The sequence below is a fragment of the Fusarium sambucinum genome, chromosome II, assembly GCF_050947815.1.
Source record: "Fusarium sambucinum isolate potato_lamoka chromosome II, whole genome shotgun sequence".
NCBI classification, from domain to species: Eukaryota; Fungi; Ascomycota; class Sordariomycetes; order Hypocreales; family Nectriaceae; genus Fusarium; species Fusarium sambucinum.
Window position 1 is genome coordinate 6,739,165 of NC_139293.1, and position 26,206 is coordinate 6,765,370.

Below are 26,206 nucleotides of genomic sequence, written 5' to 3' on the forward strand. Positions count from 1 at the left end.
ATTTGCACCATGCACAGCAATAGAAAGATCAGCCTAGGAAATATGTTATCAATTATTCAATGCTGACATTACCACATGCCGCACGTCTGTCGGCCTATAATTTTGCGTTTGTGCCCTTGCCTGGGCGAGGTGCAGGTTTACCTATGTACTTTTGGAACTCGTCTGAGACGGTTGTCTTATCCTCCTTAGACTTTCTCGCCCATTCCTCGTAGCTAAGCTCATCTACCCACCACCGCTCAAGCTCAGCTTTAATCCAGTCGGCCGCAGCACTGGCACACATGCGGGGATCCTCCATGGGGACCAAGTGGCCGTTGTTCTCACCGACAACCTTCTTGACCCGACCCTGTGCCTCACCGCCGCTACCACCTACCCCGGTTCCCGTGATAGCCATCTTCTCGTCCTGAAGCTCTAGGGGGGAAACGTTACTCTTACCGCCGAATACGTATAGAACGCTGGGTCTAACGTTGGAAAGGCGAGCAACAGTGTTGGGGCCCTCGGGACGGTAGACAGGGTATGTTGACCAACGTCGGTTGAGGCTTGTATCTAGATCGGGGGCATACTCAGGATGAATAACATGCTTGCCTTGAGGGTCATATGCTAGCCAGCTGGGACGAAGAAAAGTGAAAATCTCTTGGTGCTTTGTCGTGGTCAGAGTTACACTGTCTTGGCCTGGTATATTTCTGATGCCAAAATCTATCCAGCGCTGTAACACACGAGGATCCCACGCTTTGTAGAAGGCGCTGCGACCAAAAGATGCTGCTGCTTCGGCGCGCGAGGGCCAGGCTTCGCGACGAACCATGCTTGCTGCTGCGGGGCCTGCGCTTGAGGCGCCAGGCGTGGAAGCAAAGTGGGAGATGACAGGGTCAAGAAGGACGAGAGATGTGAAGACACGAGGATGAAGGAGAGCAACATTTGTGAGAGCATTTGCGCCGAAGGAATGACCCATTGCCATCATTGGTGGCGGTGGACGGAAGGTGTTGATCATGTGAAGAATATCACGAGCATAGTCAAGCCAGCTTGCTGTACGAATGTCAGTATGCGTAAGATTGGGTGAGAGGATAGTGAGTTTTACGATCATTGCCGAGTGCGTCTTGGTTGATGAGACCGCTTTGGCCTTGCCATGCTGTATCGGCTATCCATATACTTCGGATGCGGATGTTTCTGCGTTTAGATTCATGGTAGAACTCTTCCCAAAGAGGTTCATATAGTTCCTATGAAGTAGAACAGTCAGCGCGTGCATCTGATGAACAATCACCATGCCAAGCCAATATTACCTTTGGGAAGCCATTGGCGTGCCCACCAATGATGGTCACATCGCCCTTTTGTGGGGATGTGTTATCTTTGGGCGTGTATTGCTTGATATGAAGATATAGCTTCTCATCTTGAGAGTGTGATGTTGCACGAGCGTATTCACGTATATGTGAAGCCTCGATTGTATGTTCTTGGATAGTGAAGGGAAAGGAGGACATGATGACGGCAGCACCTGATGGAATTATGTGTATTCGTATAGTAAATCAGTCAGTGGTATTTTAAGTAAGAGTGTGAGATATAATATTTGAAGTTAAATGATATATCAATTTGAACGAAAAGAGGTTGAATAGGCAACTTGGAGAGATACGACCTCGGTAAGGTGGCCACGGGCTGTCAAGTAGTGGAGCACAACGGGAGTTGTGGGGGTGGGGAGAAATACCTCGGCATCAGGGTATCAGAAAAGTTGGTTGCTGCTGGAAGCATAAGAGACGAAATTAGTAGGCCAGTTTATGCTAATTAGGATATACTTCTTAGACTACTTATTTTTATGCCCTAAGACTTAGGAGGCTAACTTTTCTGCTAGTTACCCACTAGCTCGGTACCTGGACCCGGGAAGTGGCTGCCGATCTCTATATCTCTCTTGCATAGTAATACCGTGAATCCTTGGCCTACCTTAACTAGACCTCACCTCACCTCGCCTTATCTAGGTACCTAGGCAATTAAGGCTCAGCTCGAAGCTAGGCAGGGGCAAGGTTTTGGCGCCATCACGAAATGCTTCAGACAGATAGGCTTCTCTTCCGATTCTCCAGGCGTGACGCGACAGTCATGGCACCAAGGCTGCTCCTATTCGCAGGCGCACCGTCATCTTCATCCCTAAACTCAGAATCTTGCACAATAACTCGAATCGACGACTCATTCGCCGAGTTCCTGGGGCTGACCTCTCAGAAGCCAACTCACGCGCCATTATCAAATATCGCACCATGGCGTTCTCTCCCGCTGAATAGAAAACCTCTCCACACAGGGTTCAGTCAGACTCACGATGTCAGCGTCAACCTCGTCAACCAATCCGAGTTTTTTACCACGGCTGAAGTCTCATTTAAAGAACAGTCGCAGTCTTCTGAGGGGGGTGGCGATGCCGAGACGACTTTGTCGCAGTTCTATGATCACTCTTTAGCTTTGCATAATCCGGTGCCTTCATCCCAGCTTGACAGTTTCCAAGAAACGACTTTTGAGGAGACTTCTTTTGAGGAAACTTCTTTCATGACTACTCTTGCTGCAGAACGGGTTGATGCGACAGAGTCTGTACCGTCGCATCTTTCCGATTTGGAGGACATACCACCTGCAGCGAAAATATTGGCCCTGCACCCCCAGACTATCACGCTTAATATCATTGCTGGGATAATATCCATCGCCCAGCCGCGGACGGTCACCACGCGCTGGGGCCGCACCCTCTCCCTCATAGAGATTCTACTCGGCGACGAAACAAAGACAGGTTTCGCTGTCACATTTTGGCTTGAAGAGTCAAACGCTGCCACCGCTGAGATTAGCTCTCTCCGGCGTCAAGATATTGTTCTCATGCAAAATGTGGCTTTGCATGTGTTCCAAAATAAAGTATATGGCCAGAGTTTGCGCAGGGGCATGACCAAGGTGAGTTTGTTGTGGAGGCGGGACGGGTCCGGCCTTTACTCTACCAGAGACTTATCGAAACGCGGCCAGATGCATCCGCAGTTACAAAAGGCAAAAAAGGTGAAACATTGGGTGCTCAGATTCGTGGGAGCTGCTGCTGGAGTAAAGACAAGGGCTTCAAGGGCGCGGCTTTCATGGGACAGACCACCAGATGATACACAGTGAGCAAAATGCAAACAATATAGTACAACTTTTCATTAGGTACCTGACCATTCTATCATTACTATTACCAGCGCCAAATGCAACCAAGAGAAGAGAGATGCCTGGGGGTATCCATGCCAAAATCAATCCGTAGACAACACACCAACTGCAGCTTATACAGGCACAGCGGGTTCAGGCTTTCTGTCCTCGCCATTGGGTCCCTTCTTGACTGACTTCCATTGGAAGAACAAACAAGAAATCAGTGCGCAGGCAGCGCAGGCAAGAGAAATGTAGAAGGTGTCACGGAGACCCTTCATGTATGCGTCCAAAACAGTGTCTAGAGCATCCAGACGGCCCATCTTTCTCAAAGTGTCCTCAATCTCTGAAGCTCCACTGTTGAGGAAAATCGTAGGATCAATGCCAATGTTGTCAGCCTTGATTGTATCGATGAGGCCGTTCTGGAAGACAGTCTGAGAGACAGCAATGAAGATGGCACCTCCAAAGGCTTGCGCAAACTGCACACAAGCAGTGCCGACGGGGACCCATTCCTGGGGAAGTACAGTCTGTACAATAAGGACACCTATTTGGAAACCTGCGCCAATACCTAGTCCAGCGAGAACCTGGTAGCCGAACCACTCTTTGAGAGGGGAGTTGACATCAAGAGTGGTGAGCATGCCGCAGCCGACAGTGTAGAGGACCATGCATGGGATGATGACATAGTTGTAGGTGCCAATGGCAGTGATGACACCTCCTGAGACGATGGAGCAAAGGACCGTAGCGAGGAGGAGGGGGAGAATCTTGATTCCAGCTTGGACGGCGCTAACACCCTGAATAGCTTGGAAGTAGAGGGCTGCAGGAAGGTCAGTTGAAGTGGGTGGTAGATTCATGCCGTTTGACTTACAGAGGTAGTAGATGAGAGGAAAGAATCCAGCGCCGAAGAACATGGCAAAGGACATAGCAGCCAGGGTGTTTCGGTTCTTGAAGAGACGAGGGGGGAGGGTGCCTTGATCGCCTTTCCAGAATTGGATGCCGATAAAGATGGCTATCATGGCGCCAAACCCACAGAAGAGACCAATGATGCGTGAGTTGCTCCAAGCATAATCAGCACCTCCCCATTGCAAGGCAAGAAGAAGACAGACAATAGCAGGGATGAAGATGGCGGCGCCAGCGAGGTCGAGCTTGCGGATACGGTCCATGAAAGTCAAGTTGACGCTGTCGGAGGTGTTTCGGTTGACGTGGACGAAGAAGAAGACGATTATCATGGCTATACCACCGATGGGAAGGTTGATGTAGAAACACCAACGCCAGGTAGCATGTTCGGTGAAAACACCTCCAAGAAGAGGGCCAGCGACGGAAGCAATACCCCACATACCACCGATGAGACCAAAGGCAAGAGGACGCTTCTCAAGAGGCACTAGGGAGTATTAGTTGGATTCATGGGGGGGTCTTCAAGTTTGACATACTAATGAGAGAGAGGATGACGATAGAGCCAGAGAAGAGACCAGCCGTTCCAATCTGAAGAGCCAGTCAGCAAAGAGTCATAGCAAATAAGGGGGCGAGGGACGACATACTCCGGCAATAGCTCGTCCAACAATAAAGGCGACAGAAGAGGGCGCAACAGCGGAGATCAAGCTACCAATCTCAAATATAAAGACAGCACCTAGATAGGCAATCTTGACATTGAAATACTTGTAGATGGTTCCGTACATGGGCTGCAAAGCCGTGGTGGTAAGAAGGTAAGATGAGCCATACCATCCAATATCCTTGACACTCCGGAACTGGGCTGTGATGGCGCCGAGAGCGGGCGCGATGATGGTCTGGTCCAGCGCAACGAGAAAGATGGCGAGGCAGAGGGATGAAATGATGAGGGTGAGCTTTGCAGCGCCGGGGTACTGAGGTTCTTGCTCAGCAGGGTTACCATTAATGGAACCAGAGCGAGAGGCAGAACCATCCTGGGGATCTTTGCTATCGGCAGTTGTATCCATAATGTTGTTGGAGCCGACTTCAGTCTTTTCGTCAGATGAGAGACGGGTCTCCTGGACCATGGCGTTTGTCGGTGCCGTAACGGGTATAGTAGTCGCCATTGGTAGAGCTGCTCTCTGCTTGAAGATTTGTTGTTGTAGAAGAAGAGGAGGAGGAGGAGGAGGAGGAGGAGGAGGAGGAGGAGGAAGAGGAAGAAGAAGAAGGGATATCCTAGATTATGTATCCGTATCCTTGTAAGTGTGTAATAGTCAGTCTCAGTTCGGCCCCAGCAACCAAAGCCGTGCGTTTGTTTCGGGAAGGAAAGGGAGAAGTTCTTTATTAGAGACGAATGTTTGCTTTTCTCGTTTGGAGGGAAACACAATCAATTTCCTGATAGTAAATTGTGTGAAAAGGCGAGAACGCGAATGACGAGAAGAGAATAAAGGGAAGATGGATGGATGAACTAAAGATTTAAATAATAAACATGTCTGTCACCGGCTTCACTTTATTGTTTCACTGCATCTCCTCATCTAAGTTAGCCCTTCAAGAATGGACAAATCTTAAAATCAAAAAAATAAGAGATATCCGAGCATCAAGCAAAAACGTCATGGAGACACGGCAAGGTATTCGTCCGTATGTCGAATCACAACCAGTAAGCATCTTGTCTCAAGCGGCTGAAAGCAGAGCGTGCCCCCCCTGAGACGGTAATCATAATTAGTCCAGAAACTAGTAACAAGAGAAAAAGTCTCCAGTAAATTCGGGCTGATACGATAGGCGAGTTTCTGCAACTGTCATATCCATGCATGGGTCGGACAATTCACCAAGGCCGATGTCCGAATGGCTTGAACCAAAATTAAAGTCAGTCTTTGGAAGAGTCATTGATTTGGTTTGAATCACTCTTACTTGTTTGAGTTCTCTCATCCTTGCTTGCCCTTCTATCGATGTCGTCCAAAGGGACTATATGAGTATCAGCATCATAAATGTAACGTTGACTGTGAGTGTATGGAATATTCGTACAATTCCTTTTCTTTCTAATAAATGAATTCTCCACTAAACGTCAAATTCGATATTCAAGCCCCTGGTCCATCAGCCTGCATCCCAGGCCAAGACTCTGTCATTAGGACCTCGGTCTAGACCATTCGATCACCGCACTGACTGATTTTCGGATTCAACGCGTTTCTCCGATTATCTTATCTCCGTATTCTATCAACACGCTCTTGGTTGAATGCCGACGACCGAAGAGACAAAAGAATGCTGCCATACCTGCTGTACCATAATCTATCCGGTATTTGATGTTTTTGTTGAAACTTCACGCACGTTTACACCGTTACATGCACTCGTAACGCCTCTGCATTACCCGTTGATGTTGTAAAACCTTGTCATTTCCTTTGGTGACATTGGCACAGCGTCTTGTCATACATAATTTTCATATGCTATTGTACAAGCAACTAACTTTACTCAATCAAGGCAAGGTGCACGTTAAACCCAACATCAACGTCGTTTTGTACCATTTTCCCGTGATAACTTCATTTGTAATCTACCATCTATAACCCACCCAAACAGCCTCTCTAAATATATAACAATCGTCATCCCAGGCACCATGCTATCTGAATGCTAATCATCACTGCTCCTCCGACTTCACATCGTCGTCTTCCTCTTCCCCTTTCTTCTCCTCTCCCGGCACCCACAACAATAGCCCATCCTCATCAATCTTCATCCCCTCTGTCGGTATTATACGAAGTACCTTTTGGAAATACTTGTCTCGCACCGTCAACTTGGGTCTTATCCAAACTCCACTAACATGTGATAGCAGCCGATAAGTTGTCGTCCGTCTTGATTGTGGCAGCAAGTTGAGCGTTGTCTGTTTCGCACCAGAAAACGCAAAATCTTCGCTTGGTTCCATGCCGAGACCAAACGTAAGGAAATGATTCGATGGGTTCTCGACTGTCATGTCCAGCTGCAGCAACCCTGGCATATCATCTTCTACCTTGGGGGCGTGGTACACAGATGCCAGCACTCGCGGCTCTGTGCCCAGGACAAGGTATTTACCGACTGGCATTACTGTCGTGTTGACTGGTCCATCACCACGGCCCTGGCGCTGCCATCGGATAACAAAGGCCAGCTCGACAGTGACAGGGTGTCGATCCTCCATCGTGAGCTTCTGAGCTACCAAATCAAACTGTGCCTCGTGCATCCTCTTGGGTGTAACGACTACCCCTTCGTGTGACACATTTGGTGCCTGAGTTACGTTGCATCGTGCACCACCGACACACGATACCACATTTAGATCCATCCCAAGCACTTTCAGATCTTCTTGGGCGAATGATGCGTAGTGACATAATAGGCACCACTTTTGCGCAAAACCTCTAGCTGCACCTTCTTCTGTATCTCCGAGCCCTTCGGAATCGAAAAGACTTGGCCATGGCCCAGGGTGAAGGCGTGGGACTAAATCGTAATTCGCTTCAAACGCGTTCACAACGTTGAGCTGGACTGTCAACATCTGCATAATCGGGGTTGCAACATCCGAGTCTAGATGGTACGACGTCCTCAGGTGCAGATCAAGCGTTGTAGGAGCCGACGGGGCATCAATATGCAACACCACCTTAACTGATGACGTACTCTTGATCGCACCTAATGCCAGTCCCGAGATCTTGGACTCTTCCGTTGACGCTTCGGCGCTACCTCCATTTCCGTCTGCTTCCACTGTAGCTGCAGGTACTTCCTTTCCAAATAAATGAATGTCCAATTTGGCAGTAGCGGATTCATCCTCAGCATTGAGTATCTCAACCTCCAAGTCGATTACCTCGTTTGCATGGTACTGAGCGAGGGGCTCCAAGAGTTTAATCTGCATCTTGGGCGGTCGGGGCTGAATTTGTATAGTGCCCGCTTCCGGGCGAGTGCTCCTAGGCTTCGATGAACCCTGAACGTACCAGCCAACAACGGGGTCTGTAGGGCGGATGTTTAGTTTATAGTCAAGCTCGAAGCTGTCGTTGCTGTGGGAGACTGTGACAGACGCTGCTGTCGCAGTGCCTGGCTCTCTTAGTGGTATGTTCATCTCGAATACCCGAGTCTGGCCAGGTCGGAGTGTCAAATCGGAGTGTCCCTTCAGCAATGCCGGCAGCTCGTCCTCTGACTCTTCAGCATAATCTTCTTTCAACGACAACGACTGTATAAAACATCCTGTTGTCGACGATGATTCTTCCGAAGCCTCTTGCTCAAGTAGTATTGGTTTGAGGCTTCCGTCGAACTCTACTTTCAGTGAGCTGAACGTGATGGGGGCAGCGTCTAGAAACGTATGTGAGGTGATTGCAAGTTGTGCGCTACACGTCTCACCAGCCTTTCCCTCTTTATTCCGGAATACGAATGATGCTGAGACGAATGAGCCTGACTTTTCATCACTCAAACTAATTGAAGGGTTATTCTCAGTGGTGATGCCTTGAAGCGACTTGGAAATATCGTAATGCCAGTGGGGCTGTCGCACATATTCTGTTTCGTGTCGTGGTCAGTACAGTCAGTAATTCTGGCGATCTTAAATACTTACGGTTGCCCATCAACTCCCAGTCTGCAGCGACAACCAAATCGGCACGATGAGCTCCCACAGCAATCCGTCGCATGCTCAGGCACAGGTCCTCTGATATGTTAGTCCAGCCCTCTGATCGAAATGCGACATCTTCCCAGAAAGGTAGTAACATATCAACCGCAGCGTCCCATTCCTTCATGTTGGCAAACTCCCTTGCACATTCCAACGACAGCTCCGTCGCCAGTCGTTTTTGCTTGCGAGCTTGAAACTCTGAACTCGCCGCCTTGAGACAATCGATTACCAGCTGTGCGTGGTTTACTCCTTTCCCTGAGACGGGGTATTCCTGATAGGGCTCTGGACACATGTACGTGTCGTACGCAAATGCCTTACTGGCTACTGCTGATGCAGGTGATGTATCGGGTGAATGCCTATCGTCCTCTGGCATTTGATACGCCAGCTTTCGACGGGCTACAATGTGACGAGCCGCTATCCGGTGCCAGTAGCCCGTGTGATGTAACAATTCCCAAGGTGAAACTCTCTCACCCGAGACAGATTTATCCAGCGGAACAAAGGTTGCCCCCGTCGCTGGGGCCAAAGCCGGCAAGCCTACGCGGTCGATCAGGTTAGCCATGATCGTGGCCCATCGAGCTTCCCAGGCCTGCCACCCATAATTGTTGGTCCCCCTCCCGCGACGATCAACTAGGTCCGCGATTCGTTCTCGGTGTGAATGCCACTTCCGAACAGCTAGAGTCGTCTGACCCATCCACAGATGGCATCTCAAACACCGTATCGCTATGATATCCGCCAAGAGTCGTGCCTCATTCCAGCGTGGGCTCCAGCTAGGAATAATGTCCAGCACATCCTGTCCTAAGAGCACCTCGTACGCTTGTTCGAAAAAGCGCAGTGCAGCATCTGTCTCTTGTCGGAATTCTGCGAAAATCGCTGACTTGATGTCATATCTGAAGTTCCAGTCTGATAACGACAGTGTCTGTGATGTTCCGGTCGTAGGCGGAACCGTCGGTTGAGGTGCTATTCCACGAGATCGCTTCTTCCTAGCATGCCGCCCCAAATCTCTGTAGTATTCCACAGCCGAGGTGTATAGAACACCCAGTATGTTGTCGGCCACTTGTTTCAAATCGTCCTGTGATTCTTGCGACGGGATGTAGAAGATTGACTTGGGATCCAAGGCTGTTCCTCTTCGTATGTTTTCCAACCTCTCCTGAATGCCTTCAGCCAACGGAAGGGGTGCGTCTTCGCTGTCCGCAATCAGTGCAATCGCCAGTCTTGTCTTATATCCTGACCGCACCAAAGCGCCCTTGATATTGTTGATATCGGATTTGATGTGGTTGTCTTGTAGTGTCATGGAATTCGGATCGCTCGTGAGGGGATAGAAGCACAAGTATACGCTGGGAACAAGGTCCTGATGCTTCTTGATCCATTGCGCATCGATCAGGCCATCAGGATATAGTGTCGATACAGGGCTTAGAGGCGAAAATGGTGAATGGAGTGTCGGATGTTCGCTGAGCGGCTCGATGCCTTCAGGAAGGCGAGCTCGGCGTGGTGGTAGTAAAAAAGACTATACCAAGTAGTTAGTCCAACAACTTGACGACTAATATCCCCGCGCTCGCTTACCCTCCCTGTGGCCCTGACCCGAAATCTATACGGCTCATTTCTCTCGAAGACGCTCCAAGACTTTGCGCTCGCATCGACGTCCTTAAAGTACTGCGACAGAACCTCGGCGTTCTTGCCATCTACGGGCGGTATCTCTGATCGGAGGAGGATGCTCTGTTCCTTAAGCTCTGCGCTCAGCGGGAGCTCGTTTGTTTCGCTATTAAGGCCGGCAGCTACTAGAAGGGGAACATTATGGTCCAGACTTCCGGTCGGATACCCGTCCATGGTGGAAATTTTGTGAATGCGACGGCATGAGTTCGCTATAGCGAATGTTGGCTGGGCTCAGAGCTGCTGTAGCCAGGCGACGTTAGCCATCCATACCCATCGCATGTGCCCCTCGTTAGCGTTGGGCCAGCCCACTTACAAGACTCAAAGAGAACAAGGACTGGTACAATGAAGTGTGCCAGATTTTACTATGTCAAGGAGTGGGTAACTATTTTCTTATTTGTAAAAGATTATAAACGTTATTGGAATAAAACGACATCATTATTATTTGAAGCATACCTCAGCAGTCTCCAGATGAATGCTTGGCCGTTACCTAGTGGCACCCCATGCAATCCATCAGTAACTGATGCCGGAACCGGAACAACCGTCTCCGAATCTTCAAAACTTCAAGATTGAGCCTTGCGATCGCGGCATCAACAGCAATTGACCACAGATAACCCCCATTGACCCCGCCTCGGCCGACGAACATCCAACCCGAACGCCTCCATCATAAATCTCTCACGATGAGACCTACACAAGCGCTCTCTGTCGGTCGATACCGCCACATCAGACTCACAACCAAGGATGTCGGAAAAGGCTTCTACAAGGGTAACCGCACTGGTTCCATGGGTCGACACACAAAGTACGGAGGTTACGTGATCGAATGGAACAAGGTCCGAACATATGCTGTTCCACCTCTGAAGGACTTCAAGGTAAGGATAGGATACATTGGTGGTGGTTGGCGAGAAACTAATGTTGGTGGGATAGCTTACACCCTTCGTGAGCCGAGAAGTCAAGACACAATCGGGAGACTACAAGGGCCTTGACAAGGGCCCCCAAGATCCTTACTTCTATGTCGAGCAATGGAAGCGATTCAACGGTGTTGACTAAGCAGACAAAGAACGACGAGAATGAGCTGGAAGCGGAGGAAAGTCTAGACGAAAAAGCGAATCTAGGACGAAGACATGAAGTGCCTGCCAGAGACTTGGGAACCTCTGAGAGGCCGTATATACCCCCTATACACTGTAATACTATGTATGATTATAGAAAAAGTTGGATTTTCTGTTGCATGCGGACTAATTACTAGTTATGGATGGATGTTGATTGCAAACACAAGAAAATAACGATAACGATTGTGCTTTAGCACACGAGATAGCCTAACTGTACCAAAAAGGCACAACTGACTCTATCCCACCCATTGCGCCAAACTGAACTCCTTTCTATGAACTCCTCTTACTTGACTCTAGGAAGCTCCTCCTGTGCTGTGACAAAAGTGTCCAAGCCAGGTCGTTCCAAAGGTGTGGCGAGCATGCTCGATGCTCCATCATCGAGTTCACTCTTCTCGTTTGATACCCTGTTCTCGTGTACCTTTTTATCCGGTTCTGCTGGATGGGCAGGACTCATAGGTCGCGAGCTGGGCATGGCAGTAATATTGGATTGCAAGGTCCTCATGCTGGCAGTATCTGCTTCCTTCTTGAGACTGAAAGGGACTGCCGTGCCGTCAAGGAACGGTCGCTTTCCTGCTATCTCAATGACCGGCGCATCTTGGGAAGTGAGCTGAGTCGACTGTGAGGGTTGAGTAGTATCGTCATCATGGAAGCTCGGGCTCATAGGTCTTGAGCCTGGCAAGGGAGTGATATCAGACTGAAGTGTCATCATACTGGCCGTCTCGGCATTCTTATTGAGACTAAACGGCAGCGCAATACCATCCAGAAAAGGTCTTTTGCCTGCCACGCCAGTCTCTGGCGCATAATCTGGACTGAGCAGGCTAGGTTTGGCGGCTTCTTGTTCCTTTCGTTGCTCGATCAGGTGAGAAACTGGCATGTTCTCAGCGATAACCTGACTACCCGTCTGGTTCTCATCGGTGACCATTCGTCTATGAGATCTACTTCTTGGTCGACCAGGATGTACGGGTGCCCTATCCTGCTGTTCAATGTCAGCAAAGGAGCGTGCTCCTTCACCCTCAGCAGTGGTGGCAGCTCGGGTCAGTGGTTGCACTGTTGCCTTCTTCTCTCGTTCGACGGTCGCCTCGTCGTGCTTCGAGCCCCAGAGCGACCACATTGCTAGGCCCCAGCTCTTCTGTTGTTTCTTGCTTCCCTCGACCAGCTTGGAATCGACCCTCCGTCGGCCAGCTAATGCTGTTGGAGGAGGACATTCTCCAGGCCCAAAATTGTGATAGCCAACGGCCATATCGCTGACCATCTTCTTGTGGACCTTTGCCTTAGCAGACGCATATCGATGATCCCACTGATCCTTCATGGCCAGCCACTTCTTGACCGTGCCCTCTTTTACAACACCCACAGATGTAGGATCCACACAACACGCTATCAATTCGGCTTCGGACATCAATGGCAGTGTTGCGCCGTGACGAGTAACCCTTTGTCGGATCATGTGGTTCTTGAAATTCGGCAAAGGATCCCCGGCCTTTCCAACCTGGCCAGACTTGAAATCGTCCGACTTGTCAGTTTCTGTTGTTTTGGGTGGCTTCTCTTGGGATTCACTATCAGACCCTGATGCAGAAATGACTGAAATGTTGTCATCATCCATAATTTCTATACCACGCTTCTGAGCTCGTGCAAGAGCCCATGCTCCAAACTGAGCAACAGATCGATACATGTGCTTGGCAGGTCGAGTGAAACTCAGTGTTGGTGCCACATGGCAAAGGTCGTCCCATACTTGGAGTTGGACATCTGTTGGTTTGTATTGCTCTAACAAAGCCTTTCCCTCTGGTGTCAGTGTCGGGGGCGCATACTTCGCAGGGTTTGCGCATTTATGAGCCATGTATATTTGCTCATCTCGAAGAATTTCGCCTCCTCCAACCATGATGAGTAGTGGAGGCAGACCGCCCAGTGTAGGCTGCATCACTGGACTGACTAGGGGATGAGCAAGAAGCTCATTAGTAGTATACATCTGGGGGCGTTAGCATCTAATCGAACGTGTCATCTACGAAACCTACCTGGATTTGGTCTTTAAGCTTGACAGACTGGCCATCGATGATAACGGAAAGAAGTTTCTCAGGATTAACGGGGACTCCGCCATTAATCCAATCCGATCTTGATGAAGCATCCGATGGTTCGTGCTTTACAACAGGTGCCTGTTGCTTTTCCTCCAGTTTCTTTTTACCTGGCGTCTTTTTCGTCTCGCCTTTCTTCTTTTTCAGGGCCTCTTCTCTTAACATTACTATATCGTCCTCGTTTGGGGGTGGCCATGCTTTCGAAGGCTTATGGTGGAAACCAGCCTGTGGGATATAATCTAAGGGCGCCTCTCCAGCGACGCTAGGGAACGAATGCGTCAAATCGACCCATGGGCTGATGAGAATAGCACCGGCAGGTAGCGGAATCCCTTGATCTCGAAGAACACACAATAGAGACATGACCATACCACCACCCGCAGAGTCACCGGCCAGAACGATAGTTGTCGGGTCTTGTATAGTGAGAAGATAGAGGTAAGCGGCAAGGCAGTCGTGGAGGCCACATGGGAATGGAAACTGTGGTGAAAGGCGATACCGAGGCGCAAAGACGCGTGCTTTGAGTTTACGCGCATGTCGCTGCAGTTGATATCGATGTTCGTCAACGCTACCAAAGTAGTACGCGCCTCCATGAATATACATCATGACGCGCCGCGACTTGCCCCCTTCTTGCTTTCGCTCATAAGCATCCGCGCGCATCTCAATCCATTCAGCATCCAGGGCGGTCTCTGGTTTCCGCCATTGCCACCACTTCTCGCCGCCCACTTGCCGGATGCCATCAGGACCCAATTGCGTTTGCAGTAATTGAGCGGCGCGCGTCAACTGGTCTTCAGATATAGTGACATGTTCGACTTTGACCCATTGCGGATGCGGCACCCATTGCGCGGTGAAAGCCTGAAGCTCTTCGACAGTGTGGTGTGACGCATACTCGAGGAACGATCGGATCAGATGGAGACCTTCATCGTAAGAGAGATGAGCAGTTGGGCGCTGTCGAAGGGGTTTCCTGTTGAAATACTAAAGGTTGCGAATTAGTTATCGAGAAAAAGCAATCAATATTATGTATTGTCTTGAATGAATGCCAATACTGATTGCTTTGCTTGTCCCCGCAAAAGGGATGCAGATCGATTGCATGATACGATGAGAGTTTACATACATGAGAAAATAAAGTAGATACGACTGTCGACGTCACAGCGAATGAGACGGAGGTAGTGTTGAGGTAGTTCATGGCTGTCTGTAAGGCTGTCTTTGTGGTTGCTTGGTACTCGTACACGACAGTTTAGTAGCTATTAAAGATGCGCCATCTGCCACAAAAAGCTTGTCAGAATGAAGACAAAGGCAGAGACATCCAGTTCGTTCAGGCTCAGCTGAACCGAAAACCTAATGCTAGTCAGGGTCTCATGATGTCATCTATCCCTGACCTGGGTGAGAAGTCAATGCATCTGGGCATCCAGTTCTTACCCCTGACTCCACGGATGGACGCGCTGTGTGCAGTGAGTGAGTCGCTCTCTTCATTAAAAAGTGGCCTGTGCTTTCTCTGTGGGGAGATTTTCTGCCAGGAAAGCAAGTAATGAATTATAGATTCTATAAGCAGGATATTATAGCTCTTCAAATCTTGGAAACAGTAGGAAAATATTCCAAGTTTAGCAATAATCCATTCTCTTATAATCCGAATGTTTGCTTCATCTAAGACGAATCAAACAATTCACTCTATCTAGATAGAATAGATATCAAATAAACATCATCCAGATCTCGAAGCACAAGGTCCAGATTATGTGGGCCAGCCAGGCCAGCATATTCTTAGGCCTGGCGGGTGGGGTCCAACCTGAATGGTGAAAAACACCAAAAATTTTGTGCAGAACTATCTTCTTGAAATTGCCCCTCCAAACCCCGCCAAATCTATAACCACAATCATGGCTTCTACAGAACCCGCACAGCTGCCTCCGGCTGGTAAGTCAAGTCTAGTATTCCGAATCAGAAACCAGCCCTGGATTAACGAAAAAAAATCTACAGCCGAGCGTCAATCCGAGTTCGAGCAAGCTGTCGCATACGCCCTGCACCTTTGGCCTGCCCTTACACTATCTGTCCAGAACAACTGGGGAGGTCCCGACTCTGCCGACAAGCGCGATTGGTTTGCCGGCGCCGTCGTCGAGTTGTTCCCCGAATATACCGACACTCCTCCTAGGAATGGCAGGGTTCCCGAGGATCCTGATCTGGAGGAGGTAGAGACTGTCCTGCTACAGGTCATGATTGACGAATTTGAGGTCAACGTCGACGACGATTCAGGCACAGAGGTGGCCGCCAACATTCTCCGTGCTCGCGCAAGCTGCACCCTGGGAACCTATGACGAGGTCAAGACTCTACGCACCCGCTGGTTGAACCGCCAGGGTACAAAGGTTGAGGGCGTCTTCAAGAGGGTTGAGGACGACGACCAGGACACAGACTGGAGTGATGAAGATGATGAAGACGATGAGGGTGGTGTTGATGTTGAGATGGACGACGCTCCTGCTCTGGTTGCGGCACCTAAGGAGAAGCCCCAACCTCAGGTGGATGAGGACGGCTTCACCATGGTCACCAAGAAGAAGAAATAAGCAACCACAGCGAAAACTACAAATGTGGCGTGGTCAATAGATGGCGGTCACATATCCGAGTTCTTGGTATTTCAATATCAAGCTACAGGATCTGGTTCAAAATGCCAATCACAAAATACCGAACGCCGAGCTGGACAAGCGAAATCCGATCGTCCCAAGCATACACTAAACCAATTTCAGGCTCTATTCCCAGTCCTCATCGCTATCTGAATCATCGTCGCTGTCTTCCTCGTCGCTACTCTCTGCCTTCTTCTTGGGATCCTTTGAGTCCTTGGGACTGTTGGGAGTCTGGGTTGTCTTTCCAGAGGCAGCGCCGACAACGTCATAGCTAGCTTCGCTATCGGCCTGTGACTTCTCGTCGTTGGATTTGCGGGGCTCAGCTGGCTTCAGGAGGGGCTTTACGGGAGGTTGTGTAGTGTTGGAGGAAGCAGTAACAGGGGCGGCAGGGGTAGCAGGAGTAGCCTTGGGCACGGTCTTGGTTTCAGTCTCGAGTTCAGTCTTGAGTTCAGTCTTGAGTTCAGTCTTGAGTTCAGTCTTGGGCTCAACCTTGGTCTTGGTCGCGGGTGTGCTGGTATCGGCAGAGTCGTCAGAGTCATCATCAGAATCGTCGTCACTCCAGGCAACGTCATCCTCGGCAGAGGCAGCTGTTTGTTTGTTAGTGACTTGCTGTTAAGATGTTACAATTAACTCACCCTTGAGGAGATCTCGTCGTCTAGCTTCGGCCGTCTCAATGCCGTGACGAAGGAAATAGTAGCGCTTCCAGAAGTCAACGTAGGGAACCTGGTCGGGAACCAGCTTCTCCATGGTAGCCCGTAGGTCGGGGAATTTCTGCAGGTCATCATTGATATCAGGTGTCTTTTTATCAGCATCAAACTCATTCGACCAAGCAGCATAATCGGCACTGTTGGGGTCCTTTGTGAAACTCTCAATCGAAGTGTGAATAACATGTAGCTGAGCATCGAATCTTGAAGTATGGATCACACGTTTTCCCTGTGCGTCCTTACTTTCAAAAAGAACAGCACCGTTCTGGTCAGACTCCTGAGGTGGTGCAATGCTAACAGCATCACGGAGGAAGTTTCGGACATTGCCACCAAACTTGATAAGAGCTTCATCAGCAGCTTCCTCAGCTCGCTGAAGGTCCTTCAACCTCTTGGCAGCTTCGGCTCGAAGACGAGCAAGGGTATTCTCAGACTGTTTCGCCTCTTCCGAGCCATCCTGAGAAGCCCGAGGGGTGGTCTGATCTTTCTCTCCGTCCTTTGAGCTTTCACCTGCCGTGGCTGTATTAAGTGAAAGGTTCCTTGTATGGCTCAATATAGTTGAGCGCAGACTAGTGAGTCCTTTTGACGCATCCTCGCCTACTTCTGCCAGCTCCTTTGATGCTTGTGTATACACCGATTCACCCTATCCATGTTAGACAGATCAAATTTATGAAGTGAGATCTCGTACCTGCTTGGCCACAGTGCCAAAGAAACCACCAATCTTAGCACCCCATGGACTGTTGGAGAATGCCTTATAGGCGTCTTGGATATCCTCATTCAGAGTTGACTGGGGTTGGGTAGTCTTTGGCTCTTCTGTCTTCTTAGCATAGCCATCTTCTGTAATATGATCGTAAGCCAGATCCATGGCGTCGAGCTAGGTATCGTTCTAAGTTGGTGTATTTCAAACTATGGTCTTGAATCTCAATTTTGATAGCGAATTGATCGTTCAATTCGTTGAAGGTCTCTTCATTCGATATCTCCTGTCGTTGACTTGGATCTCCCTTGTTCTGATTTGAGCCTCCTGACCGCACTGGCGGGGTCCAATGGCGGTTGGGCACGGGCCATTCTGCTCACGTGATTCATATGTCTCATCATGACACCTAACCTAGAGTCTTATTGATGTTGCAATGTTCGATCATGATCACATTCCTTGTACTTGACGATGATATCGTGGTTTCTGTATATCCTGTGTAGTCTTTTCATATTCTACAAGCATGGCGCGTATTTTAAATATGTGAGGAGCCCGCAATTAACATGCTCTTCTCTATACATGGTTATAGTTGTAAAGCGCAAGCTCACACATCTACAATATGCCAGTAGTTCAATCAATCACATCTCAACAAGAGCCCAACCAGCTGATGCGCTGGTCATCCTAACCGACAGGCGTCAAAAATGCTAAGCTTACCCCCGCTTTAAAATGCATGTCCGTGGTTTACGAAGAGGGGAAAGTGGCTGGAGACGACCGATCGATGCGTTGTCTTTGGGTATTGAATCATCTTGGCCTATGGCAGGTATCGTTAAAAACAACAAGGTTTATGGTATAGGCTTAATGAAGGAATATACAGAGTAAACTTGGTTGAATCAGGTGTAGTATGTCTCTAGAACAACTTGCGGGCACTATTCCGACAATTCGGTCGAATGATATCGACAGATGTGCTGAACTTTACCTCGGTCCCCAAGGTTGCAGTAGTATTCTGGCTGCAAATATTCCACTAACTGTCCTACGCCTAGATTGTGGTTGCAATACGTGCCAAACGAACCCTTGTTTCAAGCACCTTGACACCTCGGAGAAGATGGTGTTGATACCCTTGAGATCCTCAACATGGAGGGACCCTGAATCCGTGACATTCCCGAACATTCTCACGTGCTCGAATTCCCCTTCTACCGTAGGTTATCTGTGGCATTGCGATATGCTTATTCATGGGCAACCAAAGGCAATTCCTTGTTTACTTCGGTTGACGTAAAAACGACTCGATCGTCGGCTTCACACGGGCAGCAATTCCGTCTAAAAAGATCACTTGACCCGATCTCGATCAGAGAAACGACCTAGAACGGGCTATGACATGCCGCCAGATGCAGCTCGGCGTGTCAGGATTGGCTCCAAGGAAAGGGGCATCGACATGGCGTTGATGCTTAGCTTTAAAAGAGGTGAGCTTTGGGAAAGTCATGTCGTCATCGTGCATCGCAGCTGCTAATCTGAGTGACCAATCAGAAACGTGTCCCTGAATCGTGGATCCAAGATAATCCTCCAAAGTGGGAGCCTCAAGTTGGCCTGCAAATGATCATCAGTCTTCCCGAGCCTCGGATAAAACTGCCACCCAATCACGAAACTGTCTATGAAAACTAACTCTGGCACGAGGATCCCCCTCCCCGGACGCAAACAATAATGCGGGTTTTAGTTAGGGGCGTTGACAATTCCTTGGCTCCTTCCCCCAAATTGGATTTTCCCATGACTGCTATGACGCAGTGAACAGATAGCTTCACAATCCAGACTGTTCTAACGCGGCAACTGACGTCACTCTCAATCGTGATCGCGCAGTGCCCCGCAGCCCCCGCTACGCTCCTGCCCCTCAACTGCCTAGATGCAGCAATTGCCTACCTAGAGTTTGGATGTGAATCACTGCCATGCCGCTTTCCTCACAAAGCACTACTTAAACCCCGACCCCTCCCACCTTCAATCTTCTCTTCTCTTCATCAACACATCAATTCAATCCTCACTCACAAACACAAACACTTTCCAACAACCCAATCCCAAACAACCAACCACTATCACAATGGAGTCCCTCAAGCAAGCTGGCAACTACGTCGCTGAGACCGTTCAGCAGGCCACCTCTGGTGCTTCCAAGGAGGCCAACAAGGAGGTTGCCAAGGACAGCAACGTCGCCATCGGTACCCGGTATGTCTTCTTATCTTCGATGCCAATAACAACATGCTAACATATTCAATTAGTGCCTCCGCTGCCAAGGATGCCGTGTCCGACAAGGTCGACGAGAAGACCCACGAGAGCAAGGCTGATGTCCACAAGGAGGCTGCCAAGCAGTAAATCGATTAACGACATGACACGGAAGTCACTTTCTGAAGACATGGATCGCAACGGCGTTGAAAGGGAATAGCGTTGGGACTATACAGGCTGTATACACCTACACCTAATACAAACAGTCAAATACCAAAACCGCTCATTAAATGATTTCGAAGTGCTGTGAAGTTCCATATGCTACTTATTTGTACTTAGTCCGGGCCCTATGAACCTTGATGACACTCCAAGGGTAGGCATACCTCAGGGCTTTAGAAAAATGGTCTGCTGGAAGCATAAGAGAACATTACTTACATTATAGTGCCTAAACCAAGTAGATTTTCATACCCCAAGATTAGGAGGCTAATGTTTCTGCCACCCACGAGATAACAATTCCCACAACAACTCCTAATAACTTGCATTTGTACATATGTCTGTTGAGCAGTATTCGTTAGTAACGTCTCGACGTTGATGCTGAAGTGCAGCACTTAGGTGCCTCAAAGGAATAAGACTGGCTAAACTTCAACTAACTAAGGACTGGATCCTTTCGTCGGGAGACCTCGTCATCGCCAACTTTACTGAGACATACTTTCCATCGAAGCTACGAATGGATCGAACCTTACAACATTGCGAGATATTTCAGTCAGCCTCGGTCTGAGCACGGGAACACGGGACCATTTTCTTGAGACTCGTTTTCCACCATAAAGTAAGTGAATGGATTTGGCCATTACTTCCTCGACTTTGCGAGCACTTTAGTAAATTTGTTACAGGATTACTTCCACAATGTCTTAAGCATAACGAAGTGGTTACCTGTAAATCTCAAGATTCCTACTTTCTCAGTTTCTCAACCTACACTTGCGAAAAGCAAACCTCACAAGCAAGACGCAACATTCAACGAAATGACACTTTATTGAACCTCATACATTCACGCCTCACCCCAGTTTATCCGGTGCCTCTATCAACCCAAGACTCTAATACCTCCACTAATGGCCTTCCACGGAAAAGCTTTCCTGGTGTTTAGTGAACCCTTACCCCTGTTCAGGCCCCTCTTCCTATATTGAAGCCTTTCTCTTCAGTTTATAACTTTGCCACTACGTCTGCAGCAACTGATACCGCCAGGCACAAAGGGCAGGCATAAGATGAGTTACTGGGTTCGTCTCATATGCTTCGAGCGGCTGATTCCTGCTGTTACATCTGTTACAATTCTCTTGTTAAGGGCCGGGAATTCCCTCATCTAAGACAGATGATGAGGCGCACCAAGGCCCTATTCATATGCTGAAGTCGGTGTTATAGCTCGTGGCCGCTTCCAAAAACAAAAGCGATAGCAAGCAAAAGAAAATGGTGATGCGTAATCTGGGAATCGAACCCAGGGCTCCCCGATGTCGCTTGAATGGCAACGGAGAATTTTACCACTAAACCAATTACGCTTCGATATTTATTCGGCAAAGATTTGGCGTTATGATGTTCTCTCGGCATGAGAAATAGCGCCTAGATAATCGATATCCTTTGTTGATGGGCGGCCAGTGTGTTCTAAGTGTAGTCGCTTCAATCTTGTACCGCCAACGCATGCCAGTTTTGAAGATTGGCTTTATTGTTAAAAGTCTTATTCATCCAGGAGTTAGATTTGATATGCTTTGTATTATCCTGTTTATGTACAAACTTAATTATCTAACATCCAATATTGTTAATGTTAAATTCAAGGTTGCCAAACTGCTTCAATAATACTCATCCTACACCCCTCTGGCCGTGTCACACCCTTTAAAACCTGTTAGTACGGTGATTCGGGGAAGTCAATTAACACATGACTTACCTTGAAAACGAATCGCTCGTCAGCAGCCTTGAAAAGCTCCTCAAACTCCTTTTCCGTTCGCTCTTGGGAGTTTAGAAGAGTCAGCATCAGTAAATCCATGCTCCGCATAAGCTTCTCATCCCAGTTGTTCTCGACTCCAGGCTCGCGGAGACAATGGTCGTTGATGATTATACGGGCCCCAGGTTTAAGAGCCGGGACAAGATTCTTCAGGATTTTGACAGCGTAATGCGAAGCAAGGTTATGAAATATCCACCTAAAGAAAAATACTTCATTTTGGTCAGCTCAAATCTTGTAGCGATGGTCCACGCTGAATCTTACCATCAGCGCCCTTGGTAGGTTGCTCCGTGAAGAAGTCGTGGGCCTGAAGCGATATACGTTGGGTTATCCCTTCATCTTCGCATATGGGATTCGGGGCGCTGCCGACAGTTTTTGGCAAATCTTGCACAACGAATTTCATCTTGCTCCATTTCCTAGCCAAGTCCACGCACACAAAGCCATGGCTACCGCCGACATCCACGAACGTCCCTTCATTGGCGTCCACCTTGGAAAAGTCGTAGTTGTCGACGAGATGGCCGACTTCATAGCCCTCTCCACCAGTGAGGCTTGCCATTGCTACAGCGAATCGCTTTCCTCGTGGGGGGTCTTTGCCAAAGGTTACAAACATGGGCTCTTTGTCGACCGTTCCCCAAGCATGGTTGAACCCGGTCCGCGTAAGCAAGGTAGCCTTTGGGTCGGCACGGAGAGCTTCCAAAGTGTGTGCTCCAGCTGGGAAGAAATCCTCTCCGTTCAAGCCCACCCAAGCTTGAAGGTTGGCATCTTGAGCAAGGATCTTAGAAGCAGCACTGTGTGCTATAAAACCCGGTATGGGTTCTTGAAAGATCTTGTTCGTCATGGCATGACGCAGAGCGCGCGCCAAATTGACGGGATCCAGTGTGGTTTTAGTTTGAAGATCTCCCAAAGAAATGGGCTCGTCCAACGGGACAAGGTCGTCTTTTGAGTATCAGCAAAGAATCTGTCTGCATAGTAGGCATACTCACATATCTTAAAACTGTTGAGAATCTGAAGACTCAACGTGTCTAGATACTTTTATTTGTTAGTTCCAAAGGAATTACCCGAAATACAAAGACTTACACTCCATATACCCCATCTGATAGTTTCTCTGGGTCCTCTTACGAGAAGTTCTAGTTGTTTTGTGGCCGATGAAATCTCCAGTCGGCATTTCTGTATGTCCTCTGGTAGCCTAGGGAGGTCATTGGGAGCATTGGTGCCAAACCCCAGATCTGGAAGCCCGTTGCTTTTGAAATAATTGTCAAGCTTTTCTGTCTCTTGGGCAATTTTCCTCGCCAACTGTACCATGAGAGATGTCTCTAAGCTTGGCGAGCCATGCGAGTATGGCGGAGTAAGTTCTTCTTCGCCCATGTTGAGAAAATTCGTGATGTAGTTGTGCTTCACGGCCAACGTTGCAATACGTAGTACGGCTTTGGGGTTGCGTGATTTTATATATTTCAGATTTCCATCGACGACCTAGGATAATTCGAAACTGCAGACGACCAGCAAGACCCATGCGGGTAGTGGGTATGTCCAGAACGTGGTCGGCTTGAGGTATTCCACCTATTTGCACCCTCATTCCTGGTAGCGTGAATTGAAAAAGTGGCGAGATGCCCTTAGCCCAAGTCTGTCTCAATAAGAACCTTCTTGATTGGCGTGTGTTCTACAAGTCGTGGCATTAATCCCTGAAACGAAGTCGAGAAATGACATGGGAGTAGTACATCAAGTGCATGACTAGGATTATTTATCGCGATAACACCGGTTTGGTTAGGTCTTGAGCCCATCCGATCCTCTGTTCCTCCTCTCCGCATGCTAGTTCCGAAGCTAACATGGATGTAATGGTGTGGGCGGCACGAAGCCATGTTCATATTAAGCTCCATGGAGCTTGGCCGCCTTTGGCTGCATTAGTGAATTCTGTGCGATGGTAACCTTTCACACTTTCTTCATGTTGGAATTCTTTTTACGGCGTTTTGAACGTTTCTTCAGAATGATATGACATTTATGGCACGTAAATTATTGTGAAGGGCATGCATTCATCAACTGAAGATTCTCATGTGAGATCCAGGTGAATAGAATATATAGGTAATGTGTTATGGATCGTTGTACTTGTGTATATATGAGCAAGATGTGGTGGCGCCGTCTAACACCAACTCGTGGGTTGTAGTACAGGTTGACGAATGTGCCTTTAATGGAAGGAGTCCATCGAATCGATTAGACCCAAGGCTAATTGCGCCTGGCACTTATCTTTGGACCAGACTTGCCTCAACGGAGTTGGCATACATGAGCAGTTCGTATCGGAGCAAAAACAGCGTCCACTCAGCATTCCAGTTGGCATCTATAGTGGCCCAATGTCATGATGGCGTCCCTCGGGTCGGCAGTTCCTTGGTTGCAGAACAGCATTAAACTGTCGGTGATCTTGTGTATTTTTACCCCTTCCTTTTTTTTTTGTATATTCTAATCCGGTGCTTTTAGTACGGCTTCTGACCATACACGATGTGCATGGGCATGTATAGCAACGCCGTGTTGTCACTGTAAGCCCTTCGCACACTAACAAGAAAGACTTCAATCTGCTCGCGGCTCCATCCCATTCCTCTGGACATAGGACCGAGAGCAATGGCTTGGATGCCATCGTTTAATATGGTGCGCCAATAGAGCCCGGCAGTCTTGAGAACTTGATTCTTAGGCCAAGTTCCAAGAGGGACGTGGAATATTCGTTCAGTAACATTAATAAAACCGGCCGATTGCATCTTAGCAGCCAACTTGCCACCTGCTGCGGCAGGGAAATCTACACCGAGCGCTGCAAGACCTTCGTTGATGTAGGTCCAGTATTGTGCAATTGGGTGATCGTATGGCTGGATGGCTTCACCTGTTCTTGCGTTGTGGGGGTAGTGATGAATCTCCTGGAGCTCCATCCAGCCTCCAGGCTTCATGTGCCTTTGCTTGCATGAGTATGATGTTGGTGGGATGGCGTTGGGGTTTTGGTACTCACTGTAGGGCGCTATCAAACAGCCGAGGCCAATCTTTGACCGCTTGAACGGTATGCCGGGAATGAATATAGTCAAAGTGATCCTGGGGATGAAGCCAGGAAGACTCAACATCGTCAACCATAAAGTGAACGTTGGGTGGCAACCAAGTTGGTTGTATGGGTGAGAGGTCGATACCGAGAACATTGGCACTGGGATATTGCTCGCCCACTGTTTTAGTGTTAGCTGTCGGAACGTACACGCATGAAGCAATGTGGTCTTACTCTCTATCGCCCATATTCCTGTGCCAGTTCCAATGTCAAGGATATTCTGAGGGTTGTCACCGAGAGGCGCAAAATGCAGTTTCTGGCCTGAGAGAAGTCTGACCATGGCATGCTTCATGTCTTCTCTCTCCTGCTCCACGTCATCGTTTGGAAAGTTATATGCCCCGGCGCGAAAGCTGTGGTAACGGCGGCCATTCTCGAACATGTAATCCCGAACAGATGAGCCAATAGATGTACTCGCAGAGCTCATATTATCGCTCCCATATCCAGCATCGTCCGTGGAATTGTACTCGTCACTGTCTGCGACGATGGTTTCTTCGGCTTGAGCGAGAGCCTGTCGAGACATGGCCTCCTGCTCTGTAACAGACATTTCCGGGAACATTGAGATTCCATTCGGGTGGGTAAGTGGCGACGTAACCCCGGGGTCATTGCGTCGACACTGTTCGGAGATGTCTGAAGCAGGAGAGTCTGTTGCACGATCCATTCGGGGGTATTCCTTCAAGGCATCATACGGTTTGCTAGTTTTTGCAGGGGAGTTAATGCTGTTATTGCTATGATCCAACATGGTTCGTCGAGTTTCTGATATCTCGCGGTCGCTTGACTTGACAGCATCAGAATGCAATTGGCCATGAACAGATAATTCATCATAGTCAGTAGCATCCTCGCGCTGTCTCTTATTGCGCGGTTCCTGGTCCATCGTAATTGAAGTGTATGTGTAAGTGCCGGAAGGAAGACGGGTATAACGAAAAAGCAGTTGGCGTCTGGTCGACTTGGTGCGGATCTAAAAGGACAACTTTAATGTCTAAATAATGGATGGCCGACGATCTGCGTAGGCTCGGGCTTCGTCACGGGCCTCGAGATTTCGTAAAAGGGTAGCGAACGAAAACGAAGATTGAAACAGCATGCGCGGTCCGATGACGATATTACCGACTCGGGTAGATCTGAATGTCAAGGGGTTGTTGTAAGGGCAGTTGGTTGGTATGATGATATTTGGTGTCAAAACCACATGGATAACAGGCGCAAAGGCAAGCGGATCCCAAGCAATATGTTTGAATGAAACAACTTCTGCAGTTGCAGGAGGAGAGTTGCATGTCCGGAAGAAAGAGGCGCTTGGGAATAGGTAAGTACAATAGCTACCTCCTAAACACACTTAGACCAGCGTGGGCTCGTTCATCCTACCCGCATCTGCTGTAGGTACCTACCTTCCATGGAGCAAACCAAAAGTTGGTGGGGCTTTTGTAGGCAAGGGACGGGCCCGGCAGCAGTTGGTTGCGGTATAGATCGTGCCAAGAAAGTGGCAGATTGCCGCCACTTGGATAAACTGACAGATAGATACTGG

At 48.8% G+C, this 26,206-nt stretch overlaps 11 protein-coding genes across 11 annotated transcripts; 4 read left to right on the top strand and 7 right to left on the bottom strand.

Moving 5' to 3' along the window:
* Positions 1–94: 94 nt before the first annotated feature.
* Positions 95–1,469, bottom strand: FSST1_009175 (Alpha/beta hydrolase family-domain-containing protein; the record flags this gene model as incomplete). Its single annotated transcript, XM_083226126.1, has 3 exons — positions 95–1,020; positions 1,073–1,211; positions 1,275–1,469. The coding sequence occupies 3 exons, from the start codon at positions 1,467–1,469 to the stop codon at positions 95–97; spliced, it is 1,260 nt and encodes a 419-aa protein (XP_083085136.1).
* Positions 1,470–2,076: 607 nt separating this feature from the next.
* FSST1_009176 (uncharacterized protein) lies at positions 2,077–3,102 on the top strand (the record flags this gene model as incomplete). Its single annotated transcript, XM_083226127.1, has 1 exon — positions 2,077–3,102. The coding sequence occupies one exon, from the start codon at positions 2,077–2,079 to the stop codon at positions 3,100–3,102; it is 1,026 nt and encodes a 341-aa protein (XP_083085137.1).
* A 149-nt stretch (positions 3,103–3,251) lies between these two features.
* On the bottom strand, positions 3,252–5,162 carry FSST1_009177 (major facilitator superfamily domain-containing protein; the record flags this gene model as incomplete). Its single annotated transcript, XM_083226128.1, has 4 exons — positions 3,252–3,928; positions 3,980–4,492; positions 4,542–4,593; positions 4,650–5,162. The coding sequence occupies 4 exons, from the start codon at positions 5,160–5,162 to the stop codon at positions 3,252–3,254; spliced, it is 1,755 nt and encodes a 584-aa protein (XP_083085138.1).
* A 1,499-nt stretch (positions 5,163–6,661) lies between these two features.
* Positions 6,662–10,456, bottom strand: FSST1_009178 (putative Gryzun trafficking through golgi-domain-containing protein; the record flags this gene model as incomplete). Its single annotated transcript, XM_083226129.1, has 3 exons — positions 6,662–8,526; positions 8,582–10,136; positions 10,193–10,456. The coding sequence occupies 3 exons, from the start codon at positions 10,454–10,456 to the stop codon at positions 6,662–6,664; spliced, it is 3,684 nt and encodes a 1,227-aa protein (XP_083085139.1).
* A 503-nt stretch (positions 10,457–10,959) lies between these two features.
* Positions 10,960–11,326, top strand: FSST1_009179 (mitochondrial 54S ribosomal protein mL41; the record flags this gene model as incomplete). Its single annotated transcript, XM_083226131.1, has 2 exons — positions 10,960–11,148; positions 11,204–11,326. The coding sequence occupies 2 exons, from the start codon at positions 10,960–10,962 to the stop codon at positions 11,324–11,326; spliced, it is 312 nt and encodes a 103-aa protein (XP_083085140.1).
* Positions 11,327–11,668: 342 nt separating this feature from the next.
* Positions 11,669–14,628, bottom strand: FSST1_009180 (alpha/beta hydrolase; the record flags this gene model as incomplete). Its single annotated transcript, XM_083226132.1, has 3 exons — positions 11,669–13,345; positions 13,392–14,417; positions 14,557–14,628. The coding sequence occupies 3 exons, from the start codon at positions 14,626–14,628 to the stop codon at positions 11,669–11,671; spliced, it is 2,775 nt and encodes a 924-aa protein (XP_083085141.1).
* Positions 14,629–15,229: 601 nt separating this feature from the next.
* Positions 15,230–15,991, top strand: FSST1_009181 (Pre-rRNA-processing protein TSR2-domain-containing protein; the record flags this gene model as incomplete). The annotated part of the gene is made up of 2 exons (XM_083226133.1): positions 15,230–15,350; positions 15,414–15,991. 2 exons carry the CDS (start codon positions 15,230–15,232, stop codon positions 15,989–15,991), a joined length of 699 nt encoding a protein of 232 aa, XP_083085142.1.
* A 183-nt stretch (positions 15,992–16,174) lies between these two features.
* On the bottom strand, positions 16,175–17,614 carry FSST1_009182 (BSD domain-containing protein; the record flags this gene model as incomplete). Its single annotated transcript, XM_083226134.1, has 3 exons — positions 16,175–16,635; positions 16,684–17,392; positions 17,438–17,614. The coding sequence occupies 3 exons, from the start codon at positions 17,612–17,614 to the stop codon at positions 16,175–16,177; spliced, it is 1,347 nt and encodes a 448-aa protein (XP_083085143.1).
* Positions 17,615–19,523: 1,909 nt separating this feature from the next.
* FSST1_009183 (glucose-repressible protein Grg1) lies at positions 19,524–19,792 on the top strand (the record flags this gene model as incomplete). Its single annotated transcript, XM_083226135.1, has 2 exons — positions 19,524–19,645; positions 19,699–19,792. The coding sequence occupies 2 exons, from the start codon at positions 19,524–19,526 to the stop codon at positions 19,790–19,792; spliced, it is 216 nt and encodes a 71-aa protein (XP_083085144.1).
* Positions 19,793–21,458: 1,666 nt separating this feature from the next.
* Positions 21,459–22,991, bottom strand: FSST1_009184 (S-adenosyl-L-methionine-dependent methyltransferase; the record flags this gene model as incomplete). The annotated part of the gene is made up of 5 exons (XM_083226136.1): positions 21,459–21,518; positions 21,573–21,838; positions 21,891–22,562; positions 22,610–22,655; positions 22,704–22,991. 5 exons carry the CDS (start codon positions 22,989–22,991, stop codon positions 21,459–21,461), a joined length of 1,332 nt encoding a protein of 443 aa, XP_083085145.1.
* A 1,097-nt stretch (positions 22,992–24,088) lies between these two features.
* FSST1_009185 (S-adenosyl-L-methionine-dependent methyltransferase) lies at positions 24,089–25,564 on the bottom strand (the record flags this gene model as incomplete). Its single annotated transcript, XM_083226137.1, has 3 exons — positions 24,089–24,554; positions 24,610–24,814; positions 24,868–25,564. 3 exons carry the CDS (start codon positions 25,562–25,564, stop codon positions 24,089–24,091), a joined length of 1,368 nt encoding a protein of 455 aa, XP_083085146.1.
* Between the last annotated feature and the right edge of the window lie 642 nt (positions 25,565–26,206).